The following is a 16,344-nucleotide window of genomic DNA, read 5'->3' on the forward strand; positions in this document are numbered from 1 at the left end:
GCCACAATTGATGAGGTGTCCTGTGCCACCAAAAAAGTCTCCTTTAGTCTCGCTCGGAAGGATTAACCAACTTCCTGACCAGGCCATTTTTTCTGTGATATGGCACCGTGTCGATTTAACTGACAATTGCGCGGTCATACGACGCTGTACCCAAACAAAATTTGTCCCTCCCCCCCCCCACAAACAGAGCTTTCTTTTGGTGGTATTTGATCACTTTTGACTTTTTTTTTTTTGGGGACCAGCGACATTTATACTGTGATCAGTGCTATAAAAATGCACTGATTACTGTGTAAATGTCAACAGCAGAAAGAGCTTAACACTAGGGGCGATCAAGGGGTTGAATGTGTTCCGTAGGGAGTGATTCTTACTGGGGGGTGGGACTGCCTGGAGGAGGAGACCGATTGAGGTTTCTAATTAGGAACAACAGATCTGTCTCCTCACCCCTGACAGAATGGAGATCTGTCTGTTTACACTGACAGATCTCTGTTCCGTCTGTCAGGAGCGTTCCCGGCAGACATCGTGGCTGCAGGACATGCACAGTAACTCCAACATTGCACAGCGGCGCATGCACCCTCTTTCCTCAAAGCGTCCGCTGTACAGCTACGGCGATTCACGCAGGGAGCCAATCTGCCGCTGTCAAACGACAGTGGCTGGTCAGCAAGTGGTTGAAAGTGATACTTTATTTTTTTTAATAACATGTTATACTTGCCTGCTCTGTGCAGTGGTTATGCATAGAGCAGCCTGGATCCTCCTTATTGGTGCTCTCTTTGGTGCTCCTGGCCCCTCCCTCCTGTTGAGTGCCCCCACAGCATGCAGCCATGGACCTGAGAAGAGGAGGATCTGGGCTGCTCTGCAAAATCACTACACAGGGCAGGTAGGTATAGCATGTTTATTTTTACCTAAAAAAACAAAAACAAAAAAACAAGCACTTTAATATCAACCTTAACCCCTTCCATACCAGGCACTCTCCCCCCCCCCCCCCGCCTGCCCAGGACAATTTTTAGCTTTCAGCGCTGTTGTACTTTGACAATTGCGCAGTCATGCAACACTGTATCCAAACTAAATCTGTGTTATCTTGGGCACGTCATATGATGTCTGGTAAGGATATCACAAGCACTTTGCCGCCATCATTCTGCTATATGGCGGGCAGCAAGCAGTCATAATTTTGTTGACTAAAACATTTTAGTCGTCTACAATATGACTAAAACAACTGAGATGACTAAAATACGACTAAAACTGTATTTTGGTCAAAAGACTAAAATGGGACTAAAACGCCATTTTAGTCAAAAGACTATAACCAAATTGAAATTTGACTTCAAAATTAACAGTTAGTCTGTAGTGCATGGTCATACCTCAATACCATAAATATTAGATTTTTCACTCCAGCAGTATGAGTTTGGAAATTATAGAGAAATGTTTAATGCATTACAGTTTAATTACACCCATTAGGTTTTAGCCGACCAAAATTAGTTTTAGCTGACTAAAATTTACTGTCGATTTGGTCGACTAAATATGACTAAAACAATTGCAGAAGACTAAAATGGGCCTAATGGGCCTAAAACTAAAATGCCAATTTAGGACCAAGACTAAAACTGCAGTAAACCCATCAGGCTGTACTTCCTCTAACACTGGCAGCGGTGATTAACCACTTGAGGATTACCTACTGCAGATATACCCACTCCAGCTGTGCTGCCGATCACAAGCCAATCAGCATGTCCCAGACAATGATTTATGGCCAGCACCTGCTAATTGGCAGAGCGAATGACAGAAGAGAGCCCAGTGTTGGTAAGCACCGGGCTCTCTTCTGTAAGCAGCGATGTGCCTTTTCTCCCTGCAATGTGGGGGGTAAAAACCTGCACATGGCTTAGTTAAAACATTACACAGCACACAACTGCCCCTAAATGTTAAAGTAGAACTATAGGCAAAACTGTTTTTTGTCATTTTGGATAGCGCTAGAGGTTATAACTAGGGCTGCAACTAACGATTATTTTCATAATCGATTAGTTGGCCGATTATTGTTTAGATTAATAACCTTTTTTTTAAAAACAGAATGTTAAAAACAAGTGAAAATTTCAAACAAAATTCTTTCATTCAGCGAATGTACAAAGATTTTTCGTCTGAATATTCTCATTTGAAAATTGATCCGTGTGGCCAGCATAAGGCTCAGTGCACACCTATGCAGTTTGCTTTTGATCTGTTTCTATAGTGCTTTTTGCTGTGCGTTTTGATTTTTGCGCGCGTGATTTTACGGCAATTTGCATTTTTGCCTTTTCTTTGGGCAGATTAAAAAACACAAATTGCAGCAAAAACACATTACATGCTTTTCTGCAGCTTCTCCATTGAAGTATATTGACACCATTTTGTAGTGCATTTCTGCAAAAAGCACCAATAAACACCATAGATGTGAACCAGGTCTAAGACGTTTAGTAACATAATGGGGTTAAAAAAAATAGCCCTTTATAGTGGAAAAAAGCAGATAATCACTACTGTAAGGGGTTCATTTTTTTACTGTAGAACAGTGAAAGTAATATTTACAGTAGCGATTATTTGCTCTTTTTCTACTATAAAGGGCTCATTTTAGTTTTTTTAACCCCATTATGTTACTGGCCGATTAATCGATTATGAAAATAGTAATCGATTAATTTCATAATCGCTTAGTTGTCGATTAATCGATTAGTTGTTTCAGCCCTAGTTATAACCCCTCAGATTTTTTCTCACCATCCTAGATTGACATTTCCCTTCACTTCCTGTCCCATAGTCAAACAGGAAGTGAGAGGAAATCCCTGCAAATTAAGGGAATCCCTAGGGTACCCCCAAGTCACCAGAACTAGTGCCCCCATTGGTAGTTTTTCCCTCTACTATTCTGGGGACAACCCAAAATTTTGGATTTTCTTTTACTTTCAATAAAAGCCAAAGCCAACAGAGTGAATATTCTTAAATGTGGGCACAGACAGAAAGAAAAAAAACTGACCGTGCGACCAACTCTCAATGAAGCCTGTTCACACGGGCCTGGGGCGGGCGCGGTTCGGATTGCAGAAAAGGTCCTGTGCGTCTTTGGGTTTGGTTCACGGGAGAACCCAGGCAAAAATTTGGACCCAGTGAACAGGGACGCATCGTACCCCATGCTGTGAACCGCGGCTGCACATATGTGAACACGGCCTTATAAAGTGTGAGATGGCGTTTGGTTTAAATTTCTTAGTGGTTCTAAATCTGCAAATACATTTAACAACCCCCCTCCCAGACTGACAATGCTGCTGTGCCTCCTGTGGCAATTCCTCCAGAGTTGTTTCTCACAAATACAGGTGGTATGTAACTGGCCAGATCACCAGGTGAAAACAGAAGTAAGCCAAAGAAAATAAAACCGATGCAACCATCACAAATAATGACTGGCAAGTTGCAATATATTACATTTTTGGTTTTGGGTTCAATACCGCTTTAATAACTTTCTGCTATAAGGTAACAACACAGTGCATCTTTCCAAACTCCACTGTCACATAAGCTTCCAACGGAAGACTTCATGTTGTGGTTTTAACACATTACATAGGCATGGTCCATGTTGTCACCATTAAAAAAGGATCTTTGTAGTGTTTAAAAATAAAAAAAAATTAAAATTAAAACAGCAGCTCCAAATACCGTAGCTGCTGACTTAATAAAAGGACACTCGCCTGTCCAGCACCATGCTTGTCCGAACCACTTTTTCATCAATCTTCAGGTCCCCCAACATGGTTACTCCTTGCGGCTTCCCAGTCTGCTGTCCACTGTGCATGTGTGAGCCAGCTGCATTTTGTGAATAGTCCTGCAGCCTTCTGGGGCCTGTGACGTGCCCTAGATGGTTGCAAGGTGAGGACTTCCAAGCAATCCGCAGCAATTTGACCGAAGGTGGGAGCTGGTATGTGCTCCCCCCTCCTCTCGGAACTCTTTTGTGGGGGTGCCTGGTTTTGACAGTTACCCACTTTTGGTCAGATCGTTGTGGCAGTCCACTGGAAGTCCCCCACACACACGTCACAGGTCCCAGAAGGCTGTGGGACAATTAACAAAAAGCACAGCGAGGGGAGGGCATAAAGCAGAACTTTCCCTTTAGGGTGAAATTCTACTTTAAAAGGATAAGTTCACCTTTCATAACATGTTACACCCATATTCAGGGTGTAACATGTTGAACGGACTTCCCGCCATCCACCCTGATCTGTCAGCTAGCAGGAGGGATTTTCTCCCTTCCCGCTAGCTGTCACAATTTAAAAAAAAAAAAGCATAACTGAGCAGGGCTCCACTAGCCCCCCTACATCACTCAGTGTCCAGTGAATGGAAAAACTACAAGGTATTGCAGCTTGTACTTTTCAATTAACTACCACAGTACTGTGAGTTCATTGAGTCTTCCTGTCAGAATGTATCGGTTTCCTCATGCAAGGAAGCCGATACACTGACAGATCTGCAGGAGACCTGTATGGCACCAGAAATCTGCTGAATGCTTTACAAGCTCCTGCAAAAAAAATAAAAAAAAAAAAAAAAAAAAAAAAAAGGTAAATTTTTTTATTATTATTCCAGTGGGAATGGTAGTGTCTGAGATAAGAAATCACACCTGGACTGAAATCGCACAGGACTCTTTCAAATTGCACTCCAGCTGCCCACAAATGTGTGAACATGCTCTAAAAAAAAAAAAAAAAAAAAAATCAGTTTTTGTGCATGTATGGAGTGAACGAGCCATAAAAAACTGTCACGGTGCAAAAAATAGATATTGGAGAATACTTGAGAAAAAGTATCGGTACTTGGTCTTAAAGTGGCTGTTACCCCAAACACGTACATCACTGCCAGACCCTCTATTATAGACATACCACACTGTATAAGCGCTTTAACCACTTGCCGCCCGCCCTATTACAAATAGACGGCGGCAAAGTGGTTTCATAATCCTAACCGGACGTCATATGACGTGATCAGGATTATGAGCCGCTGCGCGCCCCCGGGGGCGTGCATCGCGGCGATCGTTGTTGCGGGGTGTCAGTCTGACACCCGGCAACTACGATCTCGGTAAAGAGTCTCCGATGGAGACTCTTTACCACGTGATCAGCCGTGTCCAATCACGGCTGATCACAGTGTAAATGGGAAGAGCCGGTGATCGGCTTTTCCTCACTCGCGTCTGTCAGACGCGAGTAGAGGAGAGCCGATCGGCTGCTCCTCTGACAGGGGGGGGGGGTCTGTGCTGAACGATTATCAGCACAGCCCCCCCGAGGATGCCCACACTGGACCACCAGGGATGCCCAGCAGAGGTAATCCTCCAGGGATGCCAGTCAGGCACAATGGATGCCAATCAGTGCCCACAATGGGCATCACTGATTGGCATGCATTATTGTTTGGCACTGATTGGCATCCATTAGTACAGTATAACACCTGTGTTGCTAATGAGTGCCCACCTGTGCCGCTAATGAGTGCCCACCTGTGCCGCTAATGAGTGCCCACCCGTGCCGCTAATGAGTGCCCACCCGTGCCGCTAATGAGTGCCGCCTATCCATGCCCATCTGTGCCGCCTATCCATGCCCATCTGTGCCGCCTATCCATGCCCATCTGTGCCGCCTATCCATGCCCATCTGTGCCGCCTATCCATGCCCATCTGTGCCGCCTATCCATGCCCATCTGTGCCGCCTATCAGTGCCGCCTATCAGTGTCCATCAATGCCACCTCATCAGTGCCACTTCATTGGTGCCCATCAGTGCCGCCTTATCAGTGCCCATCAGTGTAGCCCCATCAGTGCCCATCAGTGAAGGAGAAAACGTACTTATTTACAAAATTTTGAAACTGAAACAAAAAAAAAACATTTTTTTTTTCAAAATTTTCGGTATTTTTTTATTTGTAGCGCAAAAAATAAAAACCATAGAGGTGATCAAATACCACCAAAAGAAAGCTCTATTTGTGGGAAAAAAATGATAAAAATTTCATTTGGGTACAGTGTAGCATGACCGTGCAATTGTCATTCAAAGTGCGACAGCGCTGAAAGCTCAAAATTGGTCTGGGCAGGAAGGTGTTTAAGTGCCCAGTATTGAAGTGGTTAATAAAAACTAGGAATGTTAAAAAAAAAAAAATTTTTTTTTTTTAGAGCCATCTTCAGGCTGGTCACGTGACTGGCAGCCGCTCTACACCTCCAATCCAGGGCTACTGCAGGAGGGGCAGAGATCTCCCTCTGACGTCAACCGGGGGGGGGGGGGGTGACGTGGCCTGCAGGTGGCCCTGGATCAGAGGTGTACAGTGGCCGTGAGTCACATGACTGGCCTGAATAGCACTAAACAAAAGTTATTGACATGTGTCGCTTTAATAAAACACTTATACTGTGTGGTATGCCTAGAGGGGCTGGCAGTGACCATTTTTTATATTTTATTTTTACTAACTGGGGGAGGGGGGTCAAAGACACAGAGCAGACCACTGTGTGGTCATGGCTCAGCAGCCATGATGATCATGATCAGCTCACAGAGGGAAACACAGGAAGTTGCAAGATCAGCCAGGTTTTTTACAGTTTAGAGAGGGGCAGATTACACAACACAAGCACTGTGTTGTTGAATCTGCTTTAAGGGAACAGGATTTTTTTTTTTTTACTACTTGCCGACTGGCGCACGCCGATGTAATTCGGCAGAATGGCACGGACAGGCAAATGGGAGTACAGGTACATCCCTTTAAATTTGCCGCAGTGCCAACACGTGCGTGCCGCAGGGGGCGGGACCTCCGTGAGTCAGATAGGTCCCGCGGACTCAATCGCCGCGGGAATACCCGCGATTATCTCACGGGAAGATGCTAATGTAAAAAACAAGCATCTCCCCATTCTGCCTAGTGACGGTGTCACTGATCTCTGCTCCCTGTCATCGGGAGCAGAGATCAGTGACGTGTCACACGTAGCCACATGCCCCCAGTTAGAAACACACCCCAGGACACACTTAACCCATTCACTGCCAGTGTAATTTACACAGGAATCAGTGCATTTGTGTTGCACTGATTGCTGTATAAATGACAATGGTCCCAAAAATGTGTCAAAAATTTCCAATGTGTGTGCCATAATGTTGCAGTCACAATAAAAAAAAAAAAAAAAAAAAAAAAAAAAAAATCACTGATCACCGTCTTTACTAGTAAAAATAAATAAAAATGCCATAAAACTATCCCTTTTTTGTAAAAGCTATAAATTTTGCGCAAATCCTTTAAACGCTAAAAATATAAAGAATATGTATCGGCCTAAACTGAGGGAAAAAGAAAGGTTTTTTTATATATTTTTGTGGATATTATAGCAAAATGTAAAAAATAATATTTTGTTTGAGAGCCACGTCGCACATCGGTCAGTTAAAGCGGCGCAGTGCCAAATTCGCAAAAAGTGGTCTGGTCTTTGGCCAGCAAAATGGTCTGGGGCTTAAGTGGTTATGGGTTACAAACACTTTAAAAACTGGTATTGGTGCATCGCTATAGGATACAGTGGATTGGCAGCACTTGGATGCAAAGGATAATGCGCCGTACGCACGTTCCGATTATCGGACCACAAAAGTCGCTTTCGGACAGATCGTTCGATAATCTGATCGTTAGTACGCAGCTTTCGACAGCTAATCACAACAGTCCGTCCAACCAAATCCGAAGGGACAAACAGAAAAACTTTGGTCAGATGACAGCCCATCGTATGACAATCGCGTAGTCAGTACAGTATGCGTCCGATAAAAGTCGTTCTACAAACACCATGCATGATCAGAAACACGAAAAAATAAACCAGAAGGACACATGGGCCACACGTATTTTACATCATTTAAAATACGTAGCTACGCACAATGGAAGATTTTTCCAGAATCGTACGACAAAAATCTTACACACATTTTGCACTGTTGTATTCGATCTTAGTTGTATGCAACAAAATGTGAACGATCTGTCTTACGATAATCGGAACGTGTGTACGGGGCATAAGGCCTCATGCACGTGCATCAGGCTGTACAATTTAAAATATGCCTGTATAGTCACCTGTACAAATTACAAGATACAGTACATAGTACAGAGTGTAAAATAAAATTATACATTTTCAAAATTACAAGATACAGTTGGCCTACATACGAACAGCTCTTGGCATAAACATGCGTCCAAGGGTATACACCTGTACAGGTTAGCGCATGGAGGTGTGTATGCTTGGGAGATTCATATCCTACAGGTCTTTGGCACAGGCGATATGTTCTGGGCGCTGAGATACAGCCATATTTTATATCATACGGTCCATTACAGTAATGTGGATAAGCTTTTAAAAATGTAAAAGCATTTTGATCTGAGCTGTCATAAGCAGAAGCCACAATGGGAATCAAAACAACGAAGACACTAAATCTTAAAAAAGATAGAATAGAAAACTACACCTTCTCTGCATGCTAGAATGTTATAAAAAGAGGGGGGTGGGGGGGGTCTATAGATAATCCCCTAAGGCCCCATATACACCATTAGAGTTTCTGCAGATTTTTCTCTTCAGGATTTACCAAAACCATATAATATGAGGTCAAACCTTAGGAGTTTCAATTTGTATGCAATCAGGCAGGCCCATGGTTTTGGTAAATCTGCAGAATCTAAGTGTGTATGGGGCCATGGTGTCTGCATAGAAGTGAAAGGAGGGTGTGTGAGCCTTTCCCTCTGCCCAATACAAGCCCTGTGATCAGTAGCCATTGAATGGACCGGGGTAGTATTGACAGGCCGGCTTCCCATGATCAAATCGATCAGAAGGAGGAAGGAATGGATGAAATCGGCGTACAATAGCAGGCAGCACGGTTGCTGATCGTCCAGCATGCATGCCAGTGCCTAGCTCCAGACAGAAGGCGGGCGGCTGCAGATCAGAGCGGGGGGGCGGGGAGATGGAGAATGTTGTCTGTCACACACATATATAGAGGGGACACTGAGGCCATGCAGGTCACAGAGCCGGTGCCGTACAATGGGCATACATGGCAGCCTGGAGAGAGGTTGCACAGGAGGGGACAGGCCTCTACAGATGTATGGAGCATGTAAACACACAAAGGAGCCTGTGATCCCGCCCAGCTCACCCTCCACCATTACAGCAACAGGGAACCCAGCCGTCCCCATGACAGGCAATGATGGCCGCTCTACACCCCCCTCCCTCTCTCCTCCGCTCCCCTCACCGACTCCTCTCACCTGACAGAAGCGCTGGCAGTATTCGCTGGCCGCCTGTACGGCCTCGTCCTCTCCTCCGCCGGCTCCCGCCACCCTCAGCTGCCCCTCTAGTTCCCGTAACCTCTCTTCCAAACGGGGCATTTCGGCGGCCAGGTCCGGGCAGGAGCCATTCTCCGCCTCGGCCTCCCCGTCCGCCATCTTCGCACCCCGCTCGGTCTCGTACACACCAAACTCTCGCACACACCGCCGCTCGGCGTCACTATCCACAATGCCACGTTCCGACGTCGTAGCGTGCACGTCGTGGTGGGGAGGGTCACGCTGAGCGGACCGGTGTTGTGTGCAGCCAGGCACAATACGTACAGAGCCCGGGCCCTGTACACAGCGACAGCTCTGCCTTCTCATAGGACAGGAAGAGAGAATACCGCTACCACAGCGACTGGCAGGAACACATGACTTATGTCACACAGGGCTGCCCAATAACGACCTGTACATTGTGCACTACATGGGCACACACAGCAGGGCATGTTCTTACAGGGAATAGGGCACCAAAGGGCCACACATAATATTTAGTATGTGACAGAAGCCTGTCAGAGACATAATAGAGAAGACAGTCACATTACAGGAGATAGAGACATGTTACAGGAAACTGCTACGTCACTATGCATTTGTTTAGATTTGCAGTTGGGGGGTGGCAAGAAATGTGTGGTTCTGCCCTGCCAACCTTTCTCCCTTAAAGTGGAAGCAAACTCTGCTATCGTTTTCATCCAAGGAAGATGCCATCTTGGCCTGTGATCTTCATCTGCCATGGTGCTGCACATGTCATCAGTTAGGAGACCAGCCATTGGATGGTCTGACAGTTTGTTTGACAACACAAGTTGTCTCCCATCCCCCCGGGAGGCCCGAGTGACCATTAAGGATGAGCTCCTGCGTGTTTGCATGCTCCACATGCAGAGCCTGCCAGGAAGTCGCCGCATCGTGATTAGCACCGCGCCAACTTTCTGGCGGGCTCTGCACATGGAGTATGCAAACACACCCGGAGCTCATCCCTAGTGACCAGCCGACACGTCCGCCGGCTGGCCGAAGACCCGAATTAAGCCAAAAACGGCTCCGATTGGGTTGGTCTCCTATCTAGTAACCTGGAAGCGATGTTATGACTTCCGGTTTACCGGGCTGCCAATGGCGCCAATTTTTAAAAATCCCTACTATTCCAAAAACTCAGATTTTCCGGTCCGATCGGGTTGGTCTCCTATCTAGTAACCTGGAAGCGATGTTATGACTTCCGGTTTACTGGGCTGCCAATGGAGCCAATTTTTAAAAATCCCTACTATTCCAAAAAGGAAGATTTTGCAGTTTTTAATACTTTTAAGTGCAAAGGAGGGATTTGGGGTATTATAGACCCCCGATCCCTCCATAAAGAGTACCTGTCACTGACTATAAGGCCCCATTCACACCTGAGCGTTTTGTAGCTTGATGCCTGAAGCTACAAAACGCCGGAGGGGAAAAAAATCTATTCTCAATGAAGATGGTTCACATCTCCACTCCAAGTCGCCTGAAGCTGAACGCCTGAAGCTGAACGCCTGAAGCTCAAACAAGTTCTGGACCCTTTTTTGTCGCTCGAATCGGGCAGATTTGGGCATTTTTCTTCTTTTTACATTGGTGACCTTTTGCCCTGCACAAAATTGCGGCAAAACGCGTTAAAAAACGCTGCAAAATCGCACGATTTTCTGCCTGAAAATGCTATATTCAGGTGGGAATGGGGTCTAACTGTCACAATTGATGTTTACATTCCTTGTGACAGCAATAAAAATGATCAGAATTATTATTATTTTTTTAAGAGTGTAAAAAAAAAATTAAAGTACCCTATCTCTCCTTGCTCACGCGCAGAAGCGAACGCATATGTAAGTGTCGGCCGCAAATGTAAACGGTGTTCAAACCACACATGTGAGGTATTGCCACGATCGTTAGAGCAAGATACAAATTTTCTAGCACAGGACCTCTTCTGTAACTCTAAACTGGTAACCAGTAGAATTTTGTAAAGCATCGCCTATGGAGATTTTTAAGTACCGTAGTTTGTCGCCATTCCACAATTTCAAAGCGTGACATGTTTGGTATCTATTTACTCGTAACATCATCCCTCACATTATACAAAAAAATGGGGCTAAATTTACAGTTTTTTTATTTTTTTATTCAGAAAGTGTCTTTCTTCCCAAAAAATTGCGTTTGAAAGACCGCTGCACAAATACTGCGTGACATAAAAATTTGCAATGATGATATATATATATATATATATATATATATATATATATATATATATACTGTTTGGGGGTTCTAAGTAATTTTCTAGCAAAAAATACAGATTTTAACTTGTAAGCAACAAAGGTCAGAAATAGGCTTAGGCATGAAAGGATTAAGCTGCAATAGGCAGCGGATTGGGATGTTTACATGCCTCTGACACAAAGCAAAGTTCACCCAACATGTAGCACTACACATTCAAATAAATAAGGAAGCTCCGCAACTGTGTCCAAGTCAAATAAGACAGTTTGTGACAAGTTCTTTATTTAAAAAAAATAAAGTGTCCCCAATGTAAATCCATTGTCAACAAAGGTGTGCACAGGGGTTGTGCCTGGGCACACCCCAATCACCCCATGCACTTTAAAGTCAGGCTGGTAACCAGGGACAGCACTCCAAAGTCTAGGCTCAGTCTGCAGGGTAGCATTGTCATAGGCCTCTGGGGGTAAACGGCATGCAAGGCACACACAAGAGCCTCCACTCTCTGCCCTGTATCCAGCCTGTCTTCTCTCTCCTCGATCCTGGAGGGACAGCCAATGGGAGCATGGGGGTGGGGACAGGACTGTCACTCACCCTGTACAAGGAGAGGAGGGGTGGGGCCAGACACTGTCATTCTGACTGTATGGACAGAGGAGGGATGGGAACAGGACCTATCACTCCGCTTGTATGGAGAGCAGTTGTTGGGCTGTCACTGCACAGGGCTGAGCTGGTGAGCACTACAGGATTCCATATATATCACTATAGAGGGGCCCTATACATTTGTATTTAGCACCGTCATGATAATAGGAGTACAGGGATGACTGCAGAAATTATTATGGGGGGTTTACATATATTACTTTAGGAGAATATATATATATATATATATATATATATATATATATATTAGGGCTGTTACTGATTAAAAATGTTGTGTTCAATTAATCCAATTTTTTTAAATTGATTAATCAACTAATTTTGATTAATTATAACGCACATACAGATCCAACTACTTCTAGCTGATCTCCTTGCATTGCAACTCTGCATTAGTCTGTGGTATACACTATATACAATCACCCGACACTAGTTTGTTTCCACAATCCATGACTTAACTTCACAGTTCACACAAATACATTTTAAATTCAAACTGTAGCACTGACGTAAGTAATTTTTTTTCCACAGTAGTGTGACAATCCCTCCACCTCCGGTCTAACTAATCACTCTCACCTTATGGCATGGACCCCTTTGCAAACAGGTGGTCATGCAAGCGGGTATCAAAAGGGTTAACACGGACCATAAACCTCTCTCAGGTCTCCTTAGATCTCAGCAAGGATGCCAGGTCACGGGTAGAAAGAAAAGATCTAAGTGCTCACCACTTAAGTATAAGATTTAATTTTTTAAAGATGATAAAAACACAGTAGATGATAATAACACAAGCCGACAATCGTGTTAGTTCCGTAGGGCAGCAGCGGGTGACGTCATGCGTAGCTCCTCCCCGTACGCGTTACATTTAATCAGAACTTCAACGTCACCGGACTCCTCCCCCTTCCCTTCATTAGCAGACAGAGGCGCTTTGGGAAGGGGAGAGGAGTCCGGTGACATCGATGTCCGTGATGTCTCCAGATCTCAGACGGAACTCCCTGAAGACCCGGAAGCTGGCGAAGAGGTGAGTACCGATCAAGGAATTAATCTTTAATTTCCACAGCCCTAATATTATATATATATATATATATATATATATATATATATATATATATATATATATATATATATATATATATATATACACAGTCAGGTCCATAAATATTGGGACATCGACACAATTCTAATCTTTATGGCTCTATAAGCCACCACAATGGATTTGAAATGAAACCAACAAGATGTGCTTTAACTGCAGACTTTCAGCTTTAATTTGAGGGTATTTACATCCAAATCAGGTGAAAGGTGTAGGAATTACAACGGTTTGTATATGTGCCTCCAACTTTTTAAAGGACCAAAAGTAATGGGACAATTGGCTGCTCAGCTGTTCCATGGCCAGGTGTGTGTTATTCCCTCATTGTCCCATTTACAAGGAGCAGATAAAAGGTCCAGAGTTCATTTCATGTGTGCTATTTGCATTTGGAATCTGTTGCTGTTAACTCTCAATATGAGATCCAAAGAGCTGTCACTATCAGTGAAGCAAGCCATCATTAAGCTGAAACAACAAAACAAACCCATCAGAGCGACAGCAAAAACATTAGGTGTGGCCAAATCAACTGTTTGGAACATCCTTAAAAAGAAAGAACACACCGGTGAGTTCAGCAACACCAAAAGACCCGAAAAACCACGGAAAACAACTGTGGTGGATGACCAAAGAATTCTTTCCCTGGTGAAGAAAACACCCTTCACAACAGTTGGCCAGATCAAGAACACTCTCCAGGAGTTAGGTGTATGTGTGTCAAAGTCAACAATCAAGAGAAGATTTCACCAGAATGAATACAGAGGGTTCACCACAAGATGTAAACCATTGGTGAGCCTCAAAAACAGGAAGGCCAACATCTAAAAAAGTCTTCACAGTTCTGGAACAACATCCTATGGACAGATGAGACCAAGATCAACTTGTACCAGAGTGATGGGAAGAGAAGAGTAAGGAGAAGAAAGGAACTCCTCGTGATCCAAAGCATACCACCTCATCAGTGAATCATGGTGGTGGTAGTGTCATGACGTGGGCATGTATGGCTGCCGATGGAACTGGTTCTCTTGTATTTATTGATGATGTGTGACTGCTGACAAAAGCAGCAGGATGAATTCTGAACTGTTTCGGGCAATATTTTCTGCTCATATTCAGCAAAATGCTTCAGAACTCATTGGACGGCGCTTCACAGTACAGATGGACAATGACTCGAAACATACTGCGAAAGCAACCAAAGAGTTGTCAATCACCTGACCTGAATCCGATTGAGCATGCATTTAACTTGCTGAAGACAAAACTGAAAGGGAAAATGCCCCAAGAACAAACAGGAACTGAAGACAGTTACAGTAGAGGCCCGGCAGAGCATCACCAGGGATGAAACCCAGCATCTGGTGATGTCTATACGTTCCAGACTTCAGGCTGTAATTGACTGCAAAGGATTTGCAACAAAGTATTAAAAAGTGATAGTTTGATGGATGATTGTTAATCTGTCCCATTACATGGAAGGCACATATACAAACTCTTGTAATTCCTACACCATTCACCTGATTTGCATGTAAATACCCTCAGATTAAAGGAAAGTCTACAATTAAAGCACATCTTGTTCGTGTCATTTCAAATCCATTGTGGTGGTGTATAGAGCCAAAAAGATTAGAATTGTGTTGATGTCGCAATATTTATGGATATTTATGGACCCGACTATATATATATATATATATATATCGGTTCAGGGGGTGCCTAAATTATAATGGGGGTTCTGCTACGCACACACATATGCATATATGTTTGAGCTTTGGGGTGCACACCCTAATGTAATAGGCTGTGCACACCTATGATTATCAATCACAATGAAAAAAAACTATATTTTCTTCTTTCTTTTATTAATAATTTCTGCATACATAATTTCTTCATACATTTAGGCCAAAATGTATTTTGCTACATGTCTTTAGTAAAAAAAAAAAAAAAAAATCCCAATAAGTGTATATTAATTGGTTTGTGTGAAAGTTATAATGTCTAAAACTATGGTATATATTCTGGAATTTACGTAGCTATAGATGCTATACTGTAATGGAGGTGATCGTTAACTTATAATGGGACTGTGATTGAGTGGTGGGCAATTTGGCCCTAACAGACACTATCTAGGAGGGTCACTAACTAACACTGACATCGCTAGTGACACTAATACAGTGATCAATGATAATACTGTACATGTACACTGTACTAATGACACTATCTGAGAAGGGGTTAACATCTTGGGGCAATAAAGGGGTTAACTGTGTACCTAACAATGAGTAATGTGTGCTGCTTTTACTTTACTATCTGGCTGTTTTTTTCTCCCTTCTTTGCAGGGATAAGAAACAGCCAGATCGCTGTTCTCTGTACACGCAGAACTCTGTGTGTGATTGGACACAGCTGAATTTGGTCAAAATCATTGGCTGAAATCAGATACAAACTCATGCTGTGACCAATCACAGCATGGGTTGACAGGTAAGTGATTGTGCTTGTACCTGCCTCTTGCTCGCAGTATATATACATTGAGCAGTCAGCAGGTGGTTAAACTACCCAATATTTCATAGGGATCCTGCCCTCTATCTAGCTGGGTTGATCTGTATAGATTACCAGAGGCTCAGCACATGAGCACATAGAAGACAATTGTTTTCTATGTGCTCTGTTCACATTACAACACTGTTGAGGTGGGTTTCAGTGCATTGCACAAAATGTGCGGACATCCTGCATTTTTGCACAGCACAAATGACCCCTCTGCAGTGTGTTCTTCGGTGCACAGAATTTTATGAATTTTATGCAATTTTGTGACATTTCATTATGTTAGTAAAAAAAAAAAAAAAAGGCAAACCGTGCATTGTGTTGTAACAACACAAAGCACCACCCCTAAACAACAGACACTAGCTTAGACACATGAGGGCTGGTGTAAATGAGCTCTAAAGCCAGCAATAGGCTGTTTATATCTTGGGCGGTTCAGCAGAAACCATCTGACATTCGGACCATGCATGGGCAGGCTGAATGTACCCAAGCTGAATGATCAATCAACTTGGATATGCAGGGCTGGTGCAAGGATTTTTGACACCCTAGGCGAAACCTAATTTTTCCACCTCCCCTTGGCTGACTCCGTCCCCTTTTCCCTGCCCATGTAAAGCCCACCTTTTTAATAAAGCGCCCATCAAATGCAGCCTTAACAGCACCCATCAAATGCAGCCTCACTAGCGATCATGAAATATAGCCTCACCAGCGCCCATCAAATGCAGCCTCATCAGCGCCCTTCAGTGCAGCCTCACCAG

General features: G+C 43.8%; 1 protein-coding gene across 2 annotated transcripts in view; it reads right to left on the reverse strand.

The window, feature by feature from the left end:
- ZNF292 (zinc finger protein 292) overlaps positions 1–16,344 on the reverse strand; it is a 125,079-nt gene that overhangs the window by 96,862 nt on the left and 11,873 nt on the right. The window contains exon 1 of one of the 2 annotated variants that reach the window (XM_077487286.1): positions 9,133–9,504. The exons of the other annotated variant lie outside the window; for it this stretch is intronic. Within the exon in view, the coding sequence (XP_077343412.1) occupies positions 9,133–9,309 (177 nt within the window). The 5' untranslated portion in view covers positions 9,310–9,504. Of the gene's footprint in view, positions 1–9,132; positions 9,505–16,344 lie in introns of those variants that run through there. 2 annotated transcript variants of the gene reach the window in all.

Source organism: Lithobates pipiens, unplaced genomic scaffold (assembly GCF_037356315.1).
Source record: "Lithobates pipiens isolate NorthernLeopardFrog02 unplaced genomic scaffold, aLitPip1_a1.2 Scaffold_18, whole genome shotgun sequence".
NCBI classification, from domain to species: Eukaryota; Metazoa; Chordata; class Amphibia; order Anura; family Ranidae; genus Lithobates; species Lithobates pipiens.